Source organism: Opisthocomus hoazin, chromosome 15 (assembly GCF_030867145.1).
Source record: "Opisthocomus hoazin isolate bOpiHoa1 chromosome 15, bOpiHoa1.hap1, whole genome shotgun sequence".
NCBI lineage: Eukaryota > Metazoa > Chordata > Aves > Opisthocomiformes > Opisthocomidae > Opisthocomus > Opisthocomus hoazin.
Window position 1 is genome coordinate 22687347 of NC_134428.1, and position 18435 is coordinate 22705781.

An 18435-nucleotide genomic window follows, 5' to 3' on the forward strand; every position below is an offset into this window, starting at 1 on the left:
TTTCAGCCCTTCTGTGGGCAAGGCAAGGGTGGTCATCGCAGCCAGCTCCAGCCAGCATCGCCTTGGGATGCCTGGAGCAGCCGACGGGGTGGTGACTACGCCAGTGCCCCACACCTCTGCCTGAGCACGGTCCCCGTGCCATCCCCATGCTGTCCCCTGTCCCGTCCCTGCATGGCCAGCAATCAGGTTAGCAGTTTGCAACACACCCGAGCACGCAGCAAAGAGGCAACAGCTGCTTCCTGATGGCCCAGATTGAGGATTTTAATTAAGGAGAAGATTTGGGGGAATAAAGGAGAAGATTCCTCCCAAAGCTGTAATTAAAGAAACTCAGGGCGAGGCGGGACCATGAGAAAGGACACGTCCTGCTGCCAGTGGGGCTCAGCTTGGGAGAGCAGTGCACAGGGAGCGGAGACCCTCACCACGGTTGGACTTGATGATCTTAGAGGTCTTTTCCAAACTTGATGATTCTGTGATAAAAAAACCCACTGGGGTGGGCAGACAACGCAGAGCTACTGCTGCGTCCCAACACCTCGCGCTGGCAGAGCCCTGGGAGCCAGCAGCACCTCTGCATCCTCCTGGCTTACCCTGGTCTCCCAAAATTGCACCCAAAAACCTTGCCCATTGCTCTGGCCCAGCTTTGCCAGGTTGCTCCCTGTCCCGGAGGGGCACGGCACCAGTCTGCATCGATCCAGGTGAGGCAGTGCCGGGTTCCACGGCAGCTGCTGTGTATTTACACAGCGATTGCCAGCCCTGCGAAGGGAGGAGGCAACGAGCATCCCCAGGGCTCCCGTTCCCAGGGCTGGCGGCAGCTGCTCGCCGGCGAGACGGCTCCTGCCACCAGTACGGGCTCACCAGGCACGGCTTCCATTGCACGGTCGCATCCTGGGGTGCCCTCAAGCTCATTCAAGGGCTGCTCGTCACCGACACTGAACCGGACCTGTTGCAGGCAGTGATATTCTGCAGGGCCTTTGCAGAGGGTCGAGATGACCTAGGAAATGCTTAATTAATTGCCTTGCTGAGCGAGAACGGCAATGGTCGGAGAAGCCATGCACGCTATGCATGTTTCATGGCATTCAAGGCAGCTTCAGAGCCAAGCTGGAGCTTTTGTCCAAAACCTTGGATTTTGTTTAGGAAATCTCAGCTTCCATAAGCAGAAAAGAGCAGATCACTCTAGCAGAGACATAACCGGCCCTGAGCAGGGCATGGCACCAAGGAAAGAACAGCTAATATCAAGGCAACTGCTTTGGTTCATCGAGGTTCTCGTCTCCTCCACTCCAAGCTGCTCCGAGATGTAAATCGAGTGCAAAAGCCACCCCGGCTCGCCAGGCTTCTCCGCAGCCCTCTGCCCACGTGCCTGCAGCGCTCGCCGCCGCTCCCGGCGTCTGGAAACAAACAGCTTGTTCCAGCACCGCTTGGTATTTTGAGAAAGGTTAACGCAGCATGTGAGGGGCCAGAGCCACCGCTCACGGGGGCTGGAAAGCCTCCAAGCAAACCTGACAGGGGACCAGGGCTCCCCGCGTTGCAGGTGACCTCCTCGGCCCCCCCCAAAGCGTTTGCTTCAAGCTTTGATATTTACAGGCTTTGCACCGCTAAAGCTTCCATCTCCCACCCCCACGTTTCCCCACCAGCATTCCCACCTCTGAGAAATCAACAGGAATTTCAAGCCGAGGGGGAAGCCAGGAGGTCCACGTTCGCTGGGCAAGCCGGGGGTTCTCCCTCCGCTTTGGGGCTCCTGCTGAAGGCAGCAGCAGATCACTCCGGTTTTCCAGCACCCCGTCAACGGGGAGCTGCCGTCGGCCTCAGGGCAAGTTCCAAGGGGGAGCGGCAGCAACGCAGCTACACGTGGCCCCGTCCCACAGCTCGCTCCACAGCTACGCAGACGCTGGGGCTGGATTTGCAAACCAGCCTGCTGGGATGGGCAGAAGAGGCTTGGAGATGCTCCATCCAAGCCAGCAGCAAAAACAAAAGCAAAGCTTAGAAATTCATATCCAGGGATAACCAATTCTTAGGGAAAAAAGGGAGGGCACCAAAGCACCTGGGTACCCATGATTAAACCAGAGCTTCAGCTCTCCTCACCCCAGAACAAGCCAGCTACACTTCTGCTGGAGAGAAGAGCTGGGAGACTGCTGCAGCAGCTCACAGAATCACAGAATGTTCGGGGTTGGAAGGGACCTCTGTGGGTCACCCAGCCCAACCCCCTGCCCAAGCAGGGTCACCCAGAGCAGGCTGCACAGCACCGCGTCCAGGCGGGGCTGGAATATCTCCAGAGAAGGAGACTCCACAGCCTCCCTGGGCAGCCTGGGCCAGGGCTCCGTCACCCTCAGAGGGAAGAAGTTCTTCCTCGTGTTCAGCTGGAGCTTCCTCTGCTTCAGTTTGTGCCCGTTGCCCCTTGTCCTGTCGCTGGGCACCACTGAACAGAGTCTGGCCCCGTCCTCCTGACCCCCACCCTGCAGGTATTTCTAAGCATTTCTAAGGTCCCCTCGCAGCCTTCTCTTCTCCAGGCTGAACAAGCCCAGCTCCCTCAGCCTCTCCTTGCAGGAGAGATGCTCCAGTCCCCTCCTCATCCTTGTAGCCCTGCGCTGGACTCTCTCCAGTAGCTCCTCATCTTTCTTGAACTGGGGAGCCCAGAACTGGACACAACACTGCAGATGGGGCCTCACCAGGGCAGAGCAGAGGGGAAGGAGAACCTCCCTCGACCTGCTGGCCACACTCCTCTTAATGCACCCCAGGATCCCATTGGCCTTCTTGGCAGCCAGGGCACACTGCTGGCTCAAACATGGGCAGCCAAGACCTTCTCCACCCAAGCACACCTCAGTTAACCCCTTCCCTCTCCGATGGGCTGCACCAGTCCTTCCGGGTGCCAGCTGAAATGGTTTTCAACCCTCTGGCCAGCCCGGCTGGGCCAGGAAAGGCTGCTCCGTGTTCCTGAGGTCTCATCAGTATTCCGCAGCCTCAGCTCGTTAGCACGGCGGTGCTACAAGAGCCGCAGCGTTGGAAGTTTCTGGGCGAGACAGCTATTAGGGGAGGATTGAAGACATCTCGCACACACCAATGGCCTGCGTGAACTCTCTCATTTACGCTATCGATCTAGAAGGCACCCACAGGCCACCTGAACCAAAAAAAAAACCAACCCGCCCTAGATACAGCCTCAGCCACCTCCAGAAAAAGAAGAAAAAAAATTAAGCGAAATAAATAACCTCAGCCCCAGAAAACTGCCTGCATCATCCCACCCCCTGCTAATGCGATTAGCCAGCCCTCCTCCACAGCCGGCTCTTCAGGAACGGCGTGAGCTCCAGCTCCGCAGCTCCTGGAGGGACCCACCGAAGGGCCGGTATGACCAGTACAAACACCCACGCTGTACTGGGGGAGCGTGTCTGGGGGGGGTCTGCTCTCTTAGAGAGGCTGCTCCCAACTCTGCTCGGCGAAGGGCAGGGAAAGCTGCTGGCCCTGCAGTGGCGGGGGGCTGAGCTGCCGCAGGGTCCCGATGTCCTCTGCCGGTGTGGGATGTGCTGAGTTTTCCCGTCTCTGCGGGAGAGCTGCGTCCTCCTCGCCCAGGTTTGGGCGCTGCCCGTTGACACCTCGTGATGGACCCACGGGGAAGTCGCCGGGCAGAAATAACCTCTTTTTTGCCTGTATTTGAGACAAACAGGGGGGGAAAAAAAAACCCCACCATTCCTCCTAATAAGGGAACTCAAAGTGATGGATTTTCCACTTCTCCTGAAGTTCTTTCCTCAGAGGCACCGATGCATTTTTAATGGGTCTCGATGAAGCTGTGGAGCTGGTAATCGAAACGGAGAGCCCTCCGGCTCGGCCCCGGCCCCCCGAGCGCGGTCCTCCCCCCACACGGGTGGGCCGGTGGCTTTCTGGAGGTCCCTGCGCATCCACAGCCCCCCAAGACCCCTCGACCCCGTCTCCGGGCAGAGCATCACCACTGAGGGATCCGCTGGACCCCAGCCTGGCCCTGCCTGGGGGGGCTGGCAGGGGAAATGCCTGGGGAGGGGGCCGTTCCCTTTCTCCCTATCCCATCGCATCGCATCACCCCCCCCCCCGCAGCCCCGCCGCCTGTGGGGACCCCCCCCACCCCGTCCCCCAGCCCGGCCACGCAGCCCCGTGGGAGGGCTGGAGAGGCTGGGGGGGCACAGCAGGATGGGGGGGGGCACAGCGGGGGAGGGCACAGCGGTTTTGGGGGGCACAGCGGTTTGGGGGGGCACAGCGGAGGGGACAAAGCGGGGTGGGGGGCACAGCAGGGGGAGGACACAGCGGGATGGGGGGCACAGCGGGGTGGGGGGGACACAGCAGGAGGGGACAGCGAGGGGGGCACAGCGGGCTAACGGGGACACAGCGGGGGGGGGGCGGGGGGCGAACCCGGCCGGGTCCCGCTGCCGGCGCCGCGCGCTGCCTCCCCCTCGCGGCCGCGAGCAGCCCCTGCCGCCCCCGGGACCCCCCCCCGAGCCGGGACCCCCCCCCGAGGTCAGGACCCCGCCGCCCCCGGGACCCCCCCGGAGCCGGGACCCCCCCCCGGGGTCAGGACCCCGCCACCCCCGCGACCCCCCCGGGGTCCCCCCCAGGGCCGGGACCCCGCCGCCCCCGGGACCCCCCCGGAGCCGTGACCCCCCACGGGGCCAGGATCTCACCACCCCCGGGACCACCCCGGAGCCGGGACCCCCCCCCCGAGGTCAGAACCCCGCCGCCCCCGCGACCCCCCCGGCGTCCCCCCCAGGGCCGGGACCCCGCTGCCCTCCTGCCCCAGGCAGTCGGACCCTGCCCCCCCCCAGGGGGGGCTGCTCGGGGGGTCCCGGCTCCCACAGCCCCTGGACCGGGACCGGCGGTACCCACACTCCGGAGGAGCGAGCAACCCCCCCTGCCCCGGGCTGCGGCCCCCCCTGACCCGGGGTTTTCAGGACCCCAGCGCCGCTGCTCCCATCGCGACAGAACTCAGCGAGAAGCAGCGGGTTTGAGGGTGAATTTTATTGGTAACGAGGACTGGGGTTAACGGGTACAAATATACAAGGCCAGGGGGGCTTCCGCGGAGACCTCAGGTCCTCGGCTGCCTGGAAGCCGAGCTGGTTCCCCCAGCGCTGCCTCTGCCTCCCGCCCTGGCAGAGGGGCCGCGAAGGTGGGCAGGTAGAACGGCGTGGAACCAAGCAGAAGGCCCACGGAGACATCGCGTTTGCCTTTTCAGCCCAGCCTTGCTCCAGCCAGAAGGGCCCAAGCCCACCCCAGGGCATCGCACCAGCGTCTGAAAGGGGCGACGCGCCCTTTCCCCAAAATACAGGAATCGGGAATTTCCCCCCAGAAGAGAAACGCAGCGAAAAAAAAAATCCCAAACATGCAAAAAAAAACCAAACCAAATTTCACCGTTCCCCAAAGCACCAAAAAGGGCGAGAGAAAGGGGAAAAGGGTCAAAACAAGGAGAGAAGGGAAAAAAAAAACCCCAAAGCTCAACCTCAAAACAAAAAACAGTCCAAAGTAACCAACTAGGGGGGGGGCAAAAAAAAAAAAAAATAATTGTACACCTAGGCTGCGAAGACGTCAAACCAAGTGGGTGCTCCTGGCCAGCCCCGGGTGCTTGGCAGAGCGGGACCGGGGAGAACATCGAGCGCGTTCTTCTTTCACCCGAAGAGGCGGGGTGGGGGGCGAAGAGGGTTTGCCCAGCACAGCCTGGTTCTCTGGGGGTTTCTCGACTCGGGGAGGGGAGCGGGGACGGGGAGCAAAGCGCCGCTGCACGATGCCCCAGCGCGGGGGCACGAAGGGCCGAAACCACCCGCCCCGGAGCAGCTTCCCCCGGGAGCAGCCCTGGTCTCAGGCAGGGGGACCCCGGCGCCGCCTCGAACCCCGGGCTGCGGGAGCGGGGAGCAACGAATTTCGGGGGACATCATTCTTCAGCGGGTGGGGGGACCCTGAATGCTGGAAATGCACCCTGAAATCCAGACCTCCGGGGCACGAATTTCAGGAGAAAACGTGGGGTTTTTTTAAAGATTCAGTTAAAAAATAGATGCATTTCTTTTTCTTAAAAAACAAAAAAAGTTTTAGGCCAGGGTGTCTTCTAGTGACCCCTTCCCCACCACCCCAAATTTAGCCAGAAAACTGCTAGCCATTTAACCAGATCTGCTGGCCACATAGACGTTCACACATTCATCATTGATTTAAAAATATATAATATATATAGCGCACACATACACACACACAAATATATATTAGAAAAGAGGAAAAAAAAAAATCCCTCTGAAAACTCCAATCTGTTATAAAACCCAACAAAACCCACGGCCGGTGCGTTTATCCCGTGATCGCGTACAGTAGAAGACAGAAATCCCTTTCGCTCCCGTGGCTCCTCGCAGGGCGCTCGGGCTGGGAGAGCGCGGAAACACATCGGGTTTTCACAGTGGATTTGTTAGCGGAGAAGGAACTGCTCCTCCCTCCTCCCACGCAGAAGGGCTTTAATTTATAGCAAGTTAGATTAAAACTAGGAAACACGTTACAAAGTCCATTATATATAGACATAAAATGTACAACTGTCGGCAGCCCCCGTGCGAGCCGCTGGGGTTTCGACCTCGGCTGACACCTCGGCGAGCAGCTGGAGGGTTCGAAGGCAGTTTGGGAGGCGAGGGGGTGCGAGTGCAGCCTCCAAAATCCACGAGTGTCACAGTGCGAGGTCTTACGTTGAGCCCCAGCGTGGAAGGGAGACGGAGCAACGCCTTCTCCAGGAGCCGGGGACGGCGGAGGCAGGGGCTGCCGAAGGCGCTGGACACCCGGAGAGGGGACGCGTCCTCCCAGCCCTCTCCATCCCTTGTGCCCGCGCGGGGAAGGGAGCACTGTGCGCTGGATGAAGGCCCGTGGGCAGGCGTGGGGAGAGCGTGGGTCGCAGCTTGCATCAGGGTGGGCTCATTAAAAAATGCCTTTTTTTTTTCCTCCCCAAAGGAGCGGCGTATCGATTGAGGGAGCAGGACACCCGGTCTGGTGCTGCCTCGAGGGTCATTAAGATGTCGAGCCGGGCATTAAAACAGCCTCTGGTGTGAACAGCAGCGTGCCCGGGGAGCCCCACAGCCCCCTAAAAATCTCCGAAAGGGCAGAGAGCTGGGCACAAAGGGAAGGCAAGCGAGACCAGAGTCCAGGCGAGGGCCTTTGGGCAGGCAGGGGAGCAGAGTGGGGCAAGTGCAGCAGCATTTTTTCTCATTTTTTCTCTCTGCCTTCCCCAGGCAGCAAGGAAACACAACCCCCCTGTGCTGTGCACCAGGCTGCTGGGGAGGGGAGATGCCCTCCGGCACCCTCTGCGCGGGCCCCGCTCAGGTGCCACGGGCACAGTCCTCTCCCCGGGAGGGATCCAGTGGTGGCAGCAGGGAACTCCTGAGCCTTCGGTCTCCATGGCTTACTTGGAGAGGTGTTGGCTCCAAAAGGCTCATCCCGGGGGATTTCATTTACAGAGCAAAAAGGAAAGAGATTGCAGGGCTGGATGGGGCAGAGACGCCCACGGGGCGGGGGGAAGTGCGATTTGTGCAAACCACCATTAACTCGAGTCCTCGTTCGCTCCTCTGTGGGGAAGGCAGGATGGAGGGGACTGCACGAAGCCATAGGTTGGAGTTAGGAGTCTTCCCCGAGGATCTCTGTCACGAAGGAGGCCATGTCAGTCTCTTTGGTGTCGTGCAAGGTAAAGAAAGGGTGTTCCTGCCAACAAGACCAAAGACAACATCAGCTGACACCCAAGGACAGACAAGCCCAAGAGCAGTCCTTGGGGGACATCAGGCAGCTGGGGAGGTGCTGGGGGAGAGGTGGACACCAGCCTCCTCCCCAGGCTCCCGCGGACGCCAGCCTTTAGCTTAAAAATGAACTAACGCTTTCAGGACTGGCGTTCCTAGGTTCAACCCCAGCTCGGCAGCTGAACGGCCACCATTTGAGGTCTAAACTCACCAAGGGCAGACAGGACAGAAGGAGAAAACACCTAGAAATCCTGACCTCAACATCCACAAAATCAACACACCCTTCCACCTCAGACACACTACGACCATCCTGCTCCACGCCTGAAAAATCACCCACTTATCCTGGTGTCCCATTTTCCCAGGACCTGCAGGACCTGCTGGACCATTCATTTGGCTTTCGAAACGCGTTGCGATAAAGACCAGCAGAAATGGCTTCGCACTTACCATAAGTTCTAAATAGTTCATTCGCTCAGCGGGGTTCTTTCTTAAGCTGGAAGACAAAAAAATGGGAGAGAAAGGCTGTAGGATCTCTTTTTTTTTTTTTTTCTCCTGTGTGGTCTATCACAAGGGATCTCCCCTTCCCAATCAGCATGACGTCTTTCTCACAGGCAGCACCCATTCCTCTCCCTCCTTGGCCAAGCAGGTTTGAACCACCAGCGAAGCGGCCAGGCAGGTAACTGGGAAAGGCCAACTCATGGGTGTTTGGCCACAAAAAGCACAAGCTGAGCTGCTCGCTGCAGCCTGCCCCGCACAGCCTCGCTTGTCCGCACAGACCAGAACAAACAGGGAGGAGATGGTTTCCCACCATCCGGGGTGGGCAGACCATCTCAAGGCTCGTTCGAGCCTTGCCTCAGTGGGCTCAGCCCTGCCTGGCAGCTCCAAGCAGCACACAAGGAGCAGCCACTGTACGTAGTGCCCACAAAACCACAAATCAGCTTTCACCCAGAGGCACCCACACGCTGCCAGGGGTTCGTTCTCGTTTCATTGCCGCTTTGCCAGAAACCACCAGAATTTCAGCAGCAACGATGGCAAAAGGAGAAGAGAAACCTCTGTGCCTTCCAACCAGCCTGGGTGAGTCAGGCTGAGAGCAAAATGAGTTTGGGCAGCGCTTCCTGCCATGGCCGAGCACCAGCCACGGCGAGGTGGGGAGAAATGAGCTTCAAAGGGACAACAAACCCAGCCCCATGCTTTTCTCCAACCCCCATGGATCAGGGGTCCTCTCCAGCCAGGCTGGGAGAAGTCACCGGTCCCTGCTGGAGACTCACCACTGCGCCGTGAAGTCCACAAACTCCTTGGAGAAGCGATCAGCGGGCAACTGGGGCGAAGGCTCCTCCACCACTTGCTTGAGCTGCTGGAACGGGGTCCCCCAGGACTCATACGGGAAGCGAAGAATGGCCAGTTCGATCTGAGGACGGAGACAGGCTGACACGAGACACCAGGACGAGCGCAGCCCCACGCAGCCTGCCCACCTCGGCCTCTGCAGCCAGTGCAGATTCAAACTGAAAAACCTCTTTCCTTACAAACCATTTTCAATTTGGGTCACACCAGGTTTTTTTAAAGACAAAGACCCAGAGGCCAAAAATACTTTCTTTTGAGGCTGGCTCAGCATATTAATGCATTTACATGAAGCCGCCAAAGATATGTAAAATAGGATTATTTAAAAAGAGAAGAATAACAGCACACCGTTTCTGCATCAGCTTCCTAAGTGCTTTGCCCTCCAGCAGCCAGCCTCTGGGCTTCAGACTAGTACTGTATCAGCTCGACACACGCAAAAAAAATCCACAAACCCAAGAAAAAAACTAAGTGCGAGAACATGGCTCAGGAAGATCTTTGCCAAACCACCCCCATTACCAGGTCCTTCCTACAAGCCACCTCTGCTCTGTCACTCATTCAAGCAGGAAAAGGCCTGTCATAGCTCTTGGGCAATGGCCTCATGCCAAGGGTCAGTTCCTGTCTCAAGGCAGGCAGCAGAACCTCCAGACCTGCCTGGCAGGGTGGGACGGGACAGGATGGGAGGAATAAGAAACCTGAAGGGACGCAGGGCAGAGCCAGGGACCGCCGTCTGCCTCTGGCTCAGGTCTGGGGGGCTCAGCTCCTGCTGCTGGAAAACTGAATGAAGCCAGCAGCCCAGAAAGGCCTGGATTACCTCTGTAACTCAATGGCCCTCAAACCAGCTGGTCTGAAATCAGTCAAACCCCTTCAGAAATAAAAAAATGCAGGAAGCCAGCCCAGGAGGAAGACATTAGAGGGAGTCAGAGGAGTCGGGGGCTCCGTTCAGCTGCAGGCTGGCAGGCTTTCAGCCAGGTCCCCTCTCCCATCCAGCTTTGGAAAGGTTGAGAGATTTCGTCATTCACGCAATCTCCCATCCCACAGCTTCCTACACCTCGGGAGGAAACCCGGAGCTGATTACATTTCCAGTCAGCCCAGCTCTGCTCTGCGCTGGCATGGGGACCCCAAGGAGAGGGGCTTGGGTTTGGCTCTGCGGACAAAACTAGCTGGGGAAGAGGGACTGTTTGCCAAGAGGTCTGTGCAGCACACACCAGCGCAGGGATGCAGCGCCCAAAACAAGTCACAGCTAACAAGAAGCAGGAAAAATTCCTGAATATAATCTACCCACAGAGAGACAGTCTCCTGGAAAGCAAGAGCCGTGTTCCCAGGCGGCATCCCCTTCGAGCCAACAGCTGGGATTTCCTTTGTCCTCTGGCGCCAGAAGATTTCAGCTGCTTTCTGCAAGATCCGTTTCTTGCAGGAGGTAGATAAACCATCCTGAGCAGCTGTGATTTTGGAACTGAAAGTATTTCCCCTTCCTGTCGGCTGCTCTGAGCTACCCTGCAGGCAGGACTTGCTGCAAACCATGCACAGCAGCCCTCACTGCAGCGAGGCTGGCTAACTCACCCCGATCCTCCTGTGAGACTTTGCTGCCATGGAAGAGGGGTGCATGCAGGAGAGCTGCGACCCAGCTGCAGCAAACCCAGCTCCACCGACTGCCTCTCCAGCCAGCGCATGGGGAATCGCAGAGCAATTAAAAGCCAGAATCTTAGATGTCCAACTAAGCCCACTGTCACCCAGATATTGCCCCCTGGGACTCTGCCATCCACACCAACATAGTTCAGAGCTAAGTGGAGCTATTTGGAGCTGGCATTGTACCCGAGTAGCTCTGTGAAACCAAGCGGAGGGGTACAAGGGAACCACATGGGGATAACAGGCCTTTACGTATCCCCTCAGGATCCAGCAGGAACATACAAGAAGCGAGAGGAGGAAAGAGAAGGGGCAGAAAATGAAGCCACAGCAGTGGTGGCAATGGTGGCTGCATGCCCCAGCTCACAGCTACCTTGCCCCGGTGCGAGGTACCCCTGTGCGTACAGGGCAGCACCTCCACCCTGTGCAATCAATCCCACGCCCTGAGCTATCACGCTCAGAATTTAGTCCCGTTTGGTGGGCACCCACCCAGGGGCAAAGCCACCAGACAGCACTGCGCACAGCAGGGTTAGAGCCCCACCAGCACAGACCCCACCCCAACCCAGGGCTGCAGGGTTCTGGTCCAAGCCCTTGGTGTTACCATTGTGATCCCCAGACTCCAGACGTCCGACTTCACGTTGTAGCCCTTCTGGTTCAGCTCAGGGTTTATTCTTTCCGGCTGTAAGAGCAAAATGGAAGATATTATAACTATCTCATTTTCCCAGCACAAACCCCACAGAGCAAACCTCTGGCTCAAAACCCAGGCTGGGTGGATTCCCCTGGCTCACAGCCCCATGGAGGCAGGGTCTGAGGTTAAATCTAGCACCAACTGCTCCACACAACCCACACACTCTCCCCTCCAGCTCCCGAGTGAGACTTGTACTATCCCTGCAGCATGATCCCAGCCCCAGGAGCACAAGCTACCCACGCAGATGCCACAGATGGAAAAGGGAAATTCATACTGACTTCAGAGGGTGAAATGATTCTGCCAAGAAAAGCCTCAGCATTTTCTAGCCAGCAAGGAGCAGCCCTTCCAACCACCACAACCAGCACCACATAGTCTTTTACCCTTCTGCAAACAGAAGGTGGCAGAGGAAGAGTCTGCTGTGGGATTAACACACACAGCAGGGCTTACAGGGAGGGTAATCCCGTCCTTGGGGACTCTGCTGAGTCAGGAAGCCCAGAGCACTCTGAAGTGGTTTCTATCTCAGGACAGAGGCAAACCGAGACCGATTTCTGCGCAGCAGCCTCTTCAAATAAAGGCTGAAGGCAGCTGAAGGCTGCCGTCTCTGGCCCCACACGAGCACACTTACAGCCATGTATGGTTTGCAGCCGGCATCCATGGTCTTCGCAACCGAGTCCACCAAGTAGCCACTGATACCAAAATCGCACATTTTCACGTGTCCCTCCTTGTTGATCAGCACATTCGAAGGTTTCACGTCTAAGACAGGGAACATAAGAGGGCAGACTGGGCCTTTGCAGAGGTATCGCAGAGCCTGAGACAACACGGGAAACTCCCCACCAACCTGGGAGGGGAGCAGGTAGGCCCTAACACAAGGGAAGGGAGACAAAACCCTACCGGTCTTATTTCAATAAAAGAAGTTCACAACTTAAACCATAACCATGCCCCTCCAGGCAGAACAGGCCTTCTCCCTAATGAGGCAGGTCAAAAGGTTGAAGTAGAATGTTGAGGAGTTAATGCCCAGCTCCTTAGGAGAGATTTATGCACCCAACACAGCCTTAGCAGTTCAACTCTACCAAGTTCTCGGACAGCTTATCTCATGCCCATCATGATCTGTCCACAACTACACAAGGAACTATACCAGGAAGAAGAACAGGATCCAAGCGTTACAATTCCCATCTGTGATTTGCAAGATCTCCTTTGGCCCTCACCTTGCTAGAACCTTGCCAGGGAGGGTAGGGGCTTTCGTCCCCAAGAGCTGCCTTCAATGCATCTCTGTACTCCAAGACAGCTTAAGATGCCCATAAAAACACAGGCAGCGAGGAATTCAGTTATATTCACCCCTTCATCTGGAAAGCAGGATGAGAACAACATCATGCAAGCAGATGTATGAAGGATACATCTCAGGAATACGGCACCTGGATCTGTCCACCATGGTCCCAAGTACCATCACACCCACTATAAGCATCCCAGAGGCACACTCCACACATCTCCTGGGAAGGAGTCCTCACATAACTTATTTTAAGGCTAGATCTCCAGTCACACCACGCTAACCCCATCCAGCACCTACCTCTATGGATTACGGACAGTTTACTGTGCAGATGCTCCAGGGCTCGTACAATCTGGGAACAAACACAGCAGAAAAGGATCCTTTAATCATACACAGCACCAGCCTTCCACTGCAAACACACCACCCATTTCCACAAGCAGTGGGCTTAAACAGAGACCTCAGGCTCAGAGGATGCACAAAACCACATAAGAACCCAAGAGGCACTCACCGACACAGCCATTTTCCCCAAAATGTCTTCAGGGATAGTTTTCTTCTTCTCCAGCACTTTCTTGTAGAATTTATCTAGGGAGGTGTCCATGAGCTCCATGCAGATCCACACATCGCCCTGCAGACAGTGAAAAAGCTGTTGAGAGGGAATTCCCTGGAAATCCCTGGGAGCTGAAGGGAGAGGTGAGGACGGATGGACAAACAGACACTGCCCCTTCCACATGGGGCAAGCCAAGGTCCCTGCCATGCAGCCGCTGGTGGCCACACTACCAGCACATGCGCTCCGCGCTGGACAGTGATGGGCACAGACCTCCAGGTACCACCAAAACTGCCTGCAATGGCTCCCTTTGAGGGTCTATCCCAAAGCCAGCCCAGGCCATGGACAACGTGCTTGGGCACCTGCCATGGAAGTGAGGAATGGGACCTGCTCAACGCTGCCTGATGGAGGCAAGCCTTTGCTTTTAAGTCATTGCAGCATCTCAAATCGCTCAGCTGGGCTGAAGAAAGCAGAGGTGGTTTGGGACAGGTTAGTGCCTTAAGTGCAATCACAGGGGCCCCAGGTGCTGCACAGCCCACCAGCTATGCACCGGCTCAGTACCTCACGGAAGAGAGCTCCGTAGAAGGTGACGGTGTAGAAGCAGTCAACTGTCCTCATGGAGATGTCCAAGTCCATCAATAACCTCTTCTGCTCCTGAGTGTTCACAGTCGCTCGAATCCTCTGAGACAAACATCAAAGAAGAGGGGTTTGACATAGGTGGGATAACACCATTATCCCTTGGGCTATCCCAAGGGTCTGCTGACTTGTGGTTCTGAGGCCAGGGCAAGTGTTTTAGGTTTATTTTGCAGCCAGTAGCACCCCAGGACGTGCCCAGATTCCCTCTTGCAGAGAGCACCTCAATGAAGGTGCATCTTTCCTACGAGGAAAGGCTGAGGGAGCTGGGCTTGTCAGCCTGGAGAAGAGAAGGCTGAGAGGGGACCTTAGAAATGCCTACAAATGTCTGCAGGGTGGGTGTCAGGAGGACAGGGCCAGACTCTTTTCCGTGGTGCCCAGCGACAGGACAAGGGGCACAGACTGAAGCATGGGAAGTTCCAGCTGAACATGAGGAAGAACTTCTTCACTCTGAGGGTGACGGAGCCCTGGCCCAGGCTGCCCAGGGAGGTTGTGGATTCTCCTTCTCTGGAGATATTCAAACCCTGCCTGGATGAGGTTCTGTGCAGCCTGCTCTGGGTGACCCTGCTTCAGCAGGGGGTTGGACTAGATGATCCCCAGAGGTCTCTTCCAACCCCTGCCATTCTGTGATTCTGTGAATGACAAACCCTTTGCAAGCTCTTCAGCGGATGCAGAGTCAGGCCAGCAGCCTGGACAGGCATTCAGAGATCCAAACCTTGCACCATCTGACTGCAGACACCAAGCCTGGATTTCCAAGCCTGCTGATCAGCCCCATAGTGCCCAGCCGGTATCAGCGCAGACCCTTCAATGGCCAGACCACACTGGAATGCCAGAGGCTGGCAAGCCTGTCCCCATTTTTTCCACGACTGGTGGAGCTCAGCAGAGTCTCTCCACTCCCTCAGAGCTGCACATCCCAACCTCCATCACCCTCAGCAAGCAGCTCTGCTCACCTTCACGGCCATGATGGTGCCACTCTGTGCATGCCGGACTTTCTCCACCACGCCGTAGGCCCCACGGCCCAGCTCCGAAATTGTCACCAAGTCATCAGCTTCCACCTCGAAGTTCTTTAGGGAGAGAGACACACAAAAGAAAAAAAAAATCAAAACATGAGCACACTTATCACCACGGACATCAGCAGAGATCCAACACTTGCAGCAGAGCATTTCCAAACAATGGTACCTACAGGACCCCACCAGCTCCTGTACATACTGGAGGCACCATGCTTGGAGAAGGTGGGTGTATTTTTTTTTTCTCTGTTGACCCAGAGCCCAAACCCTCTTACCCTGTACTCACCAGGGGTCATTTAATCCCCTCTCTGCAGCTAGAGATCAGGACTTTCATCCTTTAAGCCAGGGCACGCTGCCACTGGAAAGGGCACCAAAGGTTGGTGCCTCTCCGCCTGCTCGGGATTACCCACACAAGGGTATTTCTGCGGTTGCAGAACAACTTGCAGGATGTTAACAGCTCCCGTGCCAACACGGGCAGCGGTCGGGAGCCTCTGCCACAGCTCCAAATCCCCGTGTGCAGCCGGGGATCCCCACCTCGCCCGCATCCTGAGCGATCGCTGGTCACAAACACAGCTACGTGTCTAATAACACCTCTGCCTGTGCAAAGCCTCTCTTAGATGGGAGCGCATGCAGCAACTCAATTCCTAATTACTGAGGAGTTCAAATGAGTTTTACCTGCTTTCAGTACTTCCTCCCACTATCAGAAAGCAGCCAACAAGGTAACACGTGAGTTAGCACTGAGGAAGGAGCTCAGGTGAGTGACACTACCTAAGTCTCACTTCAAGCAGGGGAAAAAACCCATCGCCAGCGTTCAGCCAAGCGAGTGCCCCACGCAGCAGGGAGCCAGCCAGCTCCTGTGCCACCCACAAACAAGTTTCCCTAAAGACGTGTTACCCTATAATTGCCTGCTCTGCTGGGCAGGGCACAAACTGTTTGAGTGAGACATGGGCTATTTTTGGACTCTGCGTTCATCGCTCCTAATAAGTCACAGGCCTTCTTTTAGCCAGGCTTCATCCAGCCTCCGTTTTTCCTCCGGTCTCAGGGAACAAAAATAATACCAGGATGCCAAATTGCCCCAGTAGCCACAAAGGCAGCGAGGGTGGGAAACATGCACGGCACAGCGCCGGATGCCGTGCCTGCGAGCTACACCCAGAGCGGAGAGGAAACAGCCTTTGGCGTTACGGAGCCGAGCTGGAAGATGTGGCTGCCGGGCTCCTGGCCAGCAAGCTCCCCTCGGCACTGGCCACGGCACGGCCAGCAGCGACCAGCTCCGCCGGACCTTCCTGCCGGCCCCGGCTCCGTTTATTTGAGCCAGATGTGCATGGCAGGCGGCCGAGGCAGGGAGCAAGGGAGGGCTGTGCTTGAGCTCAGCACTGAGCTATGCACTGCCCAGCGCAGGAAGGTGCCGGCCCTTTCCTGGGCAGGACGGTGGATCCAGAAATGAGGAGAGCAGGGCGGAGGGGGACATGTCCAAGCCCCCACCCTGCCGCCTGGGGCAGCTGGCAGAGGAGCAGGGCAGGCTCGCAGCTCCTGCAGGAAGGATCTGGTGGTGCTTTTCAGGACACGTGTTCTGCAGTTGTTCCAGCTTATTGTTTGTTTTTTTTTTTTTCTTCTTTCTCCTGGCATTTACTCTAAGGCTTCCCCAGAAGCTGGCAGTTCCCAGCACACTCCAGGAACCAGCATCGCCCTGCCCAGCAACAAGAGATGATGCACTGACAGAGCCAGCGCTCCCCTCCCCTGGTAACGGGACGCACGGCATCACCTGCACGGATCCGACAGACCCGAGGTCATCGTCCACCTCCACGGCCTAAAGCTGGCCTTCCGCCCAAGCCCTCTTCCTCCACCATGTCACCCCAAAACACCCGCACCAGACCCCTCCTGCAAACACTGGAGCAGGCAGAGTAGGGAAGGAGGCAAGTCTAGAGAGCATTCCCCAAGCTACAGCACTCTCCTCTCGCACACATCATGCCCAGGCTGTTACAGAGAGCATCCCTCCCTGAGCTATTCATACCCAGGATTGTTCCCTGGACCCAGCCAAGGCTTCCTCTCCTCTCCCCTAACCCTAAAACCTTGCACCGAGGCCGAGGGGCCCAGATACCATCAGCCAAGCCACCTCCCAGCCTGGAAGGTAAGCAGCTAGATATAGGGCTGATCCAATGCGTGGTATTTTTAGCTCACTTGCAAAGAGCCTTCTGCAGCCCCAGGAGAGCCCGTAACAAGAGAATGAAATAAAAGAGAGCGAGCGGCTATTTCTAGCAGTGTTTTTCATCAGGTCACTAGGAAAGGCTTTGGAGAGCTGGAGAGAAGCTTTGTGCCCAGCTTCTCCTGAGCCACCAGCAGTAACACAGCCCTGTGGGTGCACAGGACAAAGGGGAGTTTGTCTGGGGCAGCCGGAGAGCACAATGAGGCCACGCTGATTTCAGGCAGATGGGCTGGGTGCGTGCACTCAGACCGAGGTGGCCAGTGGGGCTGTCAAGGGACTGCTGTGATCTCCCAAAACTGCACACCCAGCCTCTGGCACCCACCTGCCTTGCAGGGGCTGCCCGCAGGCAGGAGAGACCAGCCAGCGAGCCCACGGGCTCAGAGACGAGCCGTCTTAAAGGCAAGGTGACGTGTTCAGCTCTCCAACAGTCACTGCTCTAAATACACAGACATCCCACTGCTCCACAGGGGAAAGGTCCTGCTGTGGGATGTCTCATCCCTGCAAAGATGCATCCCGTGAGGCTGCACCAGGAGGCCACCATCCTTGTCACGGGGTGCTCCGAATCTCAAGATTTGATTTGACAAGTTGTCGGGCACGATCCATAAAACTCCCCACACAAGGGGCAAACACAATTAGAAGCAAGTAAAAAATAAACCACATTGTCACGTACTTTATCTCCAATGGTAATGAACGCTCTGGAGTCCAAGTTCCTCGGGGGCCTGCAAGAAAAGAGTAAGAGAGTCAGGAGAAAGCCCAGCTTCGTTACCCCTCTTGGCCGGAGCCAGGTTTCACATTCCTTTGAGTACTTTCAGTCACTGCTTTCCACTGTCCCCTGTTGTCGTGGGTTCAAACCAGCCCCCTCCAAACACTCACAAATGCTTTAATCATGCCAGTAACACCTCAGCACACACCCACAAGGCATTTGCTGCACGTATGCAGCGAGGACCCCAGAGACTCAGCTAGGCGAGACATGCACCGAACCACGAGGTCTGAAACCACCCCTGCGCAGGAGCCTGAGGAACCGAGACCGCCGGGACCTGACGTTTCTGTGGCAGAGCAGCTCAGTTGTCATGTTTTGACAGGCAGGTGTTGTAACAGGACAGCCACGTCGCCCGAAACGCACGCCGAGGGAACAACAGGTAATTCCTCACCCGTGAGTCATTTGTGTACGCTCACGAGCCTGTTTCAGGCAGCGTGGCAGGCAGAGCTTCAGTGTCACACTTTGCACAACACCACGCAGGCAAGAGGCTTCCTTTATGGCTTTTTCCCCTCCTCGTTGCTGCCCACTTCTCATTACGGGCAGCACGGTACTTTTAGAGCTGATGCGAGCGTTTTGGCCTTCCCACCTCGCTTCTCCGCTCTCCGCGTTCTCTGGGACCTTCTAAGAGTGGAGATTGCCCAACTGGTTCAGCCTCCCAATTCCCATCAGAGCAACACGGCAACC

The 18435-nt window shown here is 57.0% G+C and overlaps 1 protein-coding gene across 3 annotated transcripts in view; it reads right to left on the reverse strand.

The window, feature by feature from the left end:
• Nucleotides 1-6141: 6141 nt before the first annotated feature.
• Nucleotides 6142-18435, reverse strand: part of MAP2K3 (mitogen-activated protein kinase kinase 3) — a 35603-nt gene continuing 23309 nt past the window's right edge. For all 3 annotated transcript variants that reach the window (XM_075436495.1, XM_075436498.1, XM_075436496.1), the window contains 10 exons: nt 17662-17710; nt 14732-14845; nt 13710-13829; nt 13113-13229; nt 12905-12956; nt 11966-12093; nt 11254-11331; nt 8960-9099; nt 8139-8184; nt 6142-7662 (listed from right to left, as the gene is read on the reverse strand). In XM_075436495.1, coding sequence (XP_075292610.1) covers nt 7579-7662; nt 8139-8184; nt 8960-9099; nt 11254-11331; nt 11966-12093; nt 12905-12956; nt 13113-13229; nt 13710-13829; nt 14732-14845; nt 17662-17710 — 928 coding nt within the window. In that variant the 3' untranslated portion in view covers nt 6142-7578. The remainder of the gene's footprint in view (nt 7663-8138; nt 8185-8959; nt 9100-11253; nt 11332-11965; nt 12094-12904; nt 12957-13112; nt 13230-13709; nt 13830-14731; nt 14846-17661; nt 17711-18435) is intronic.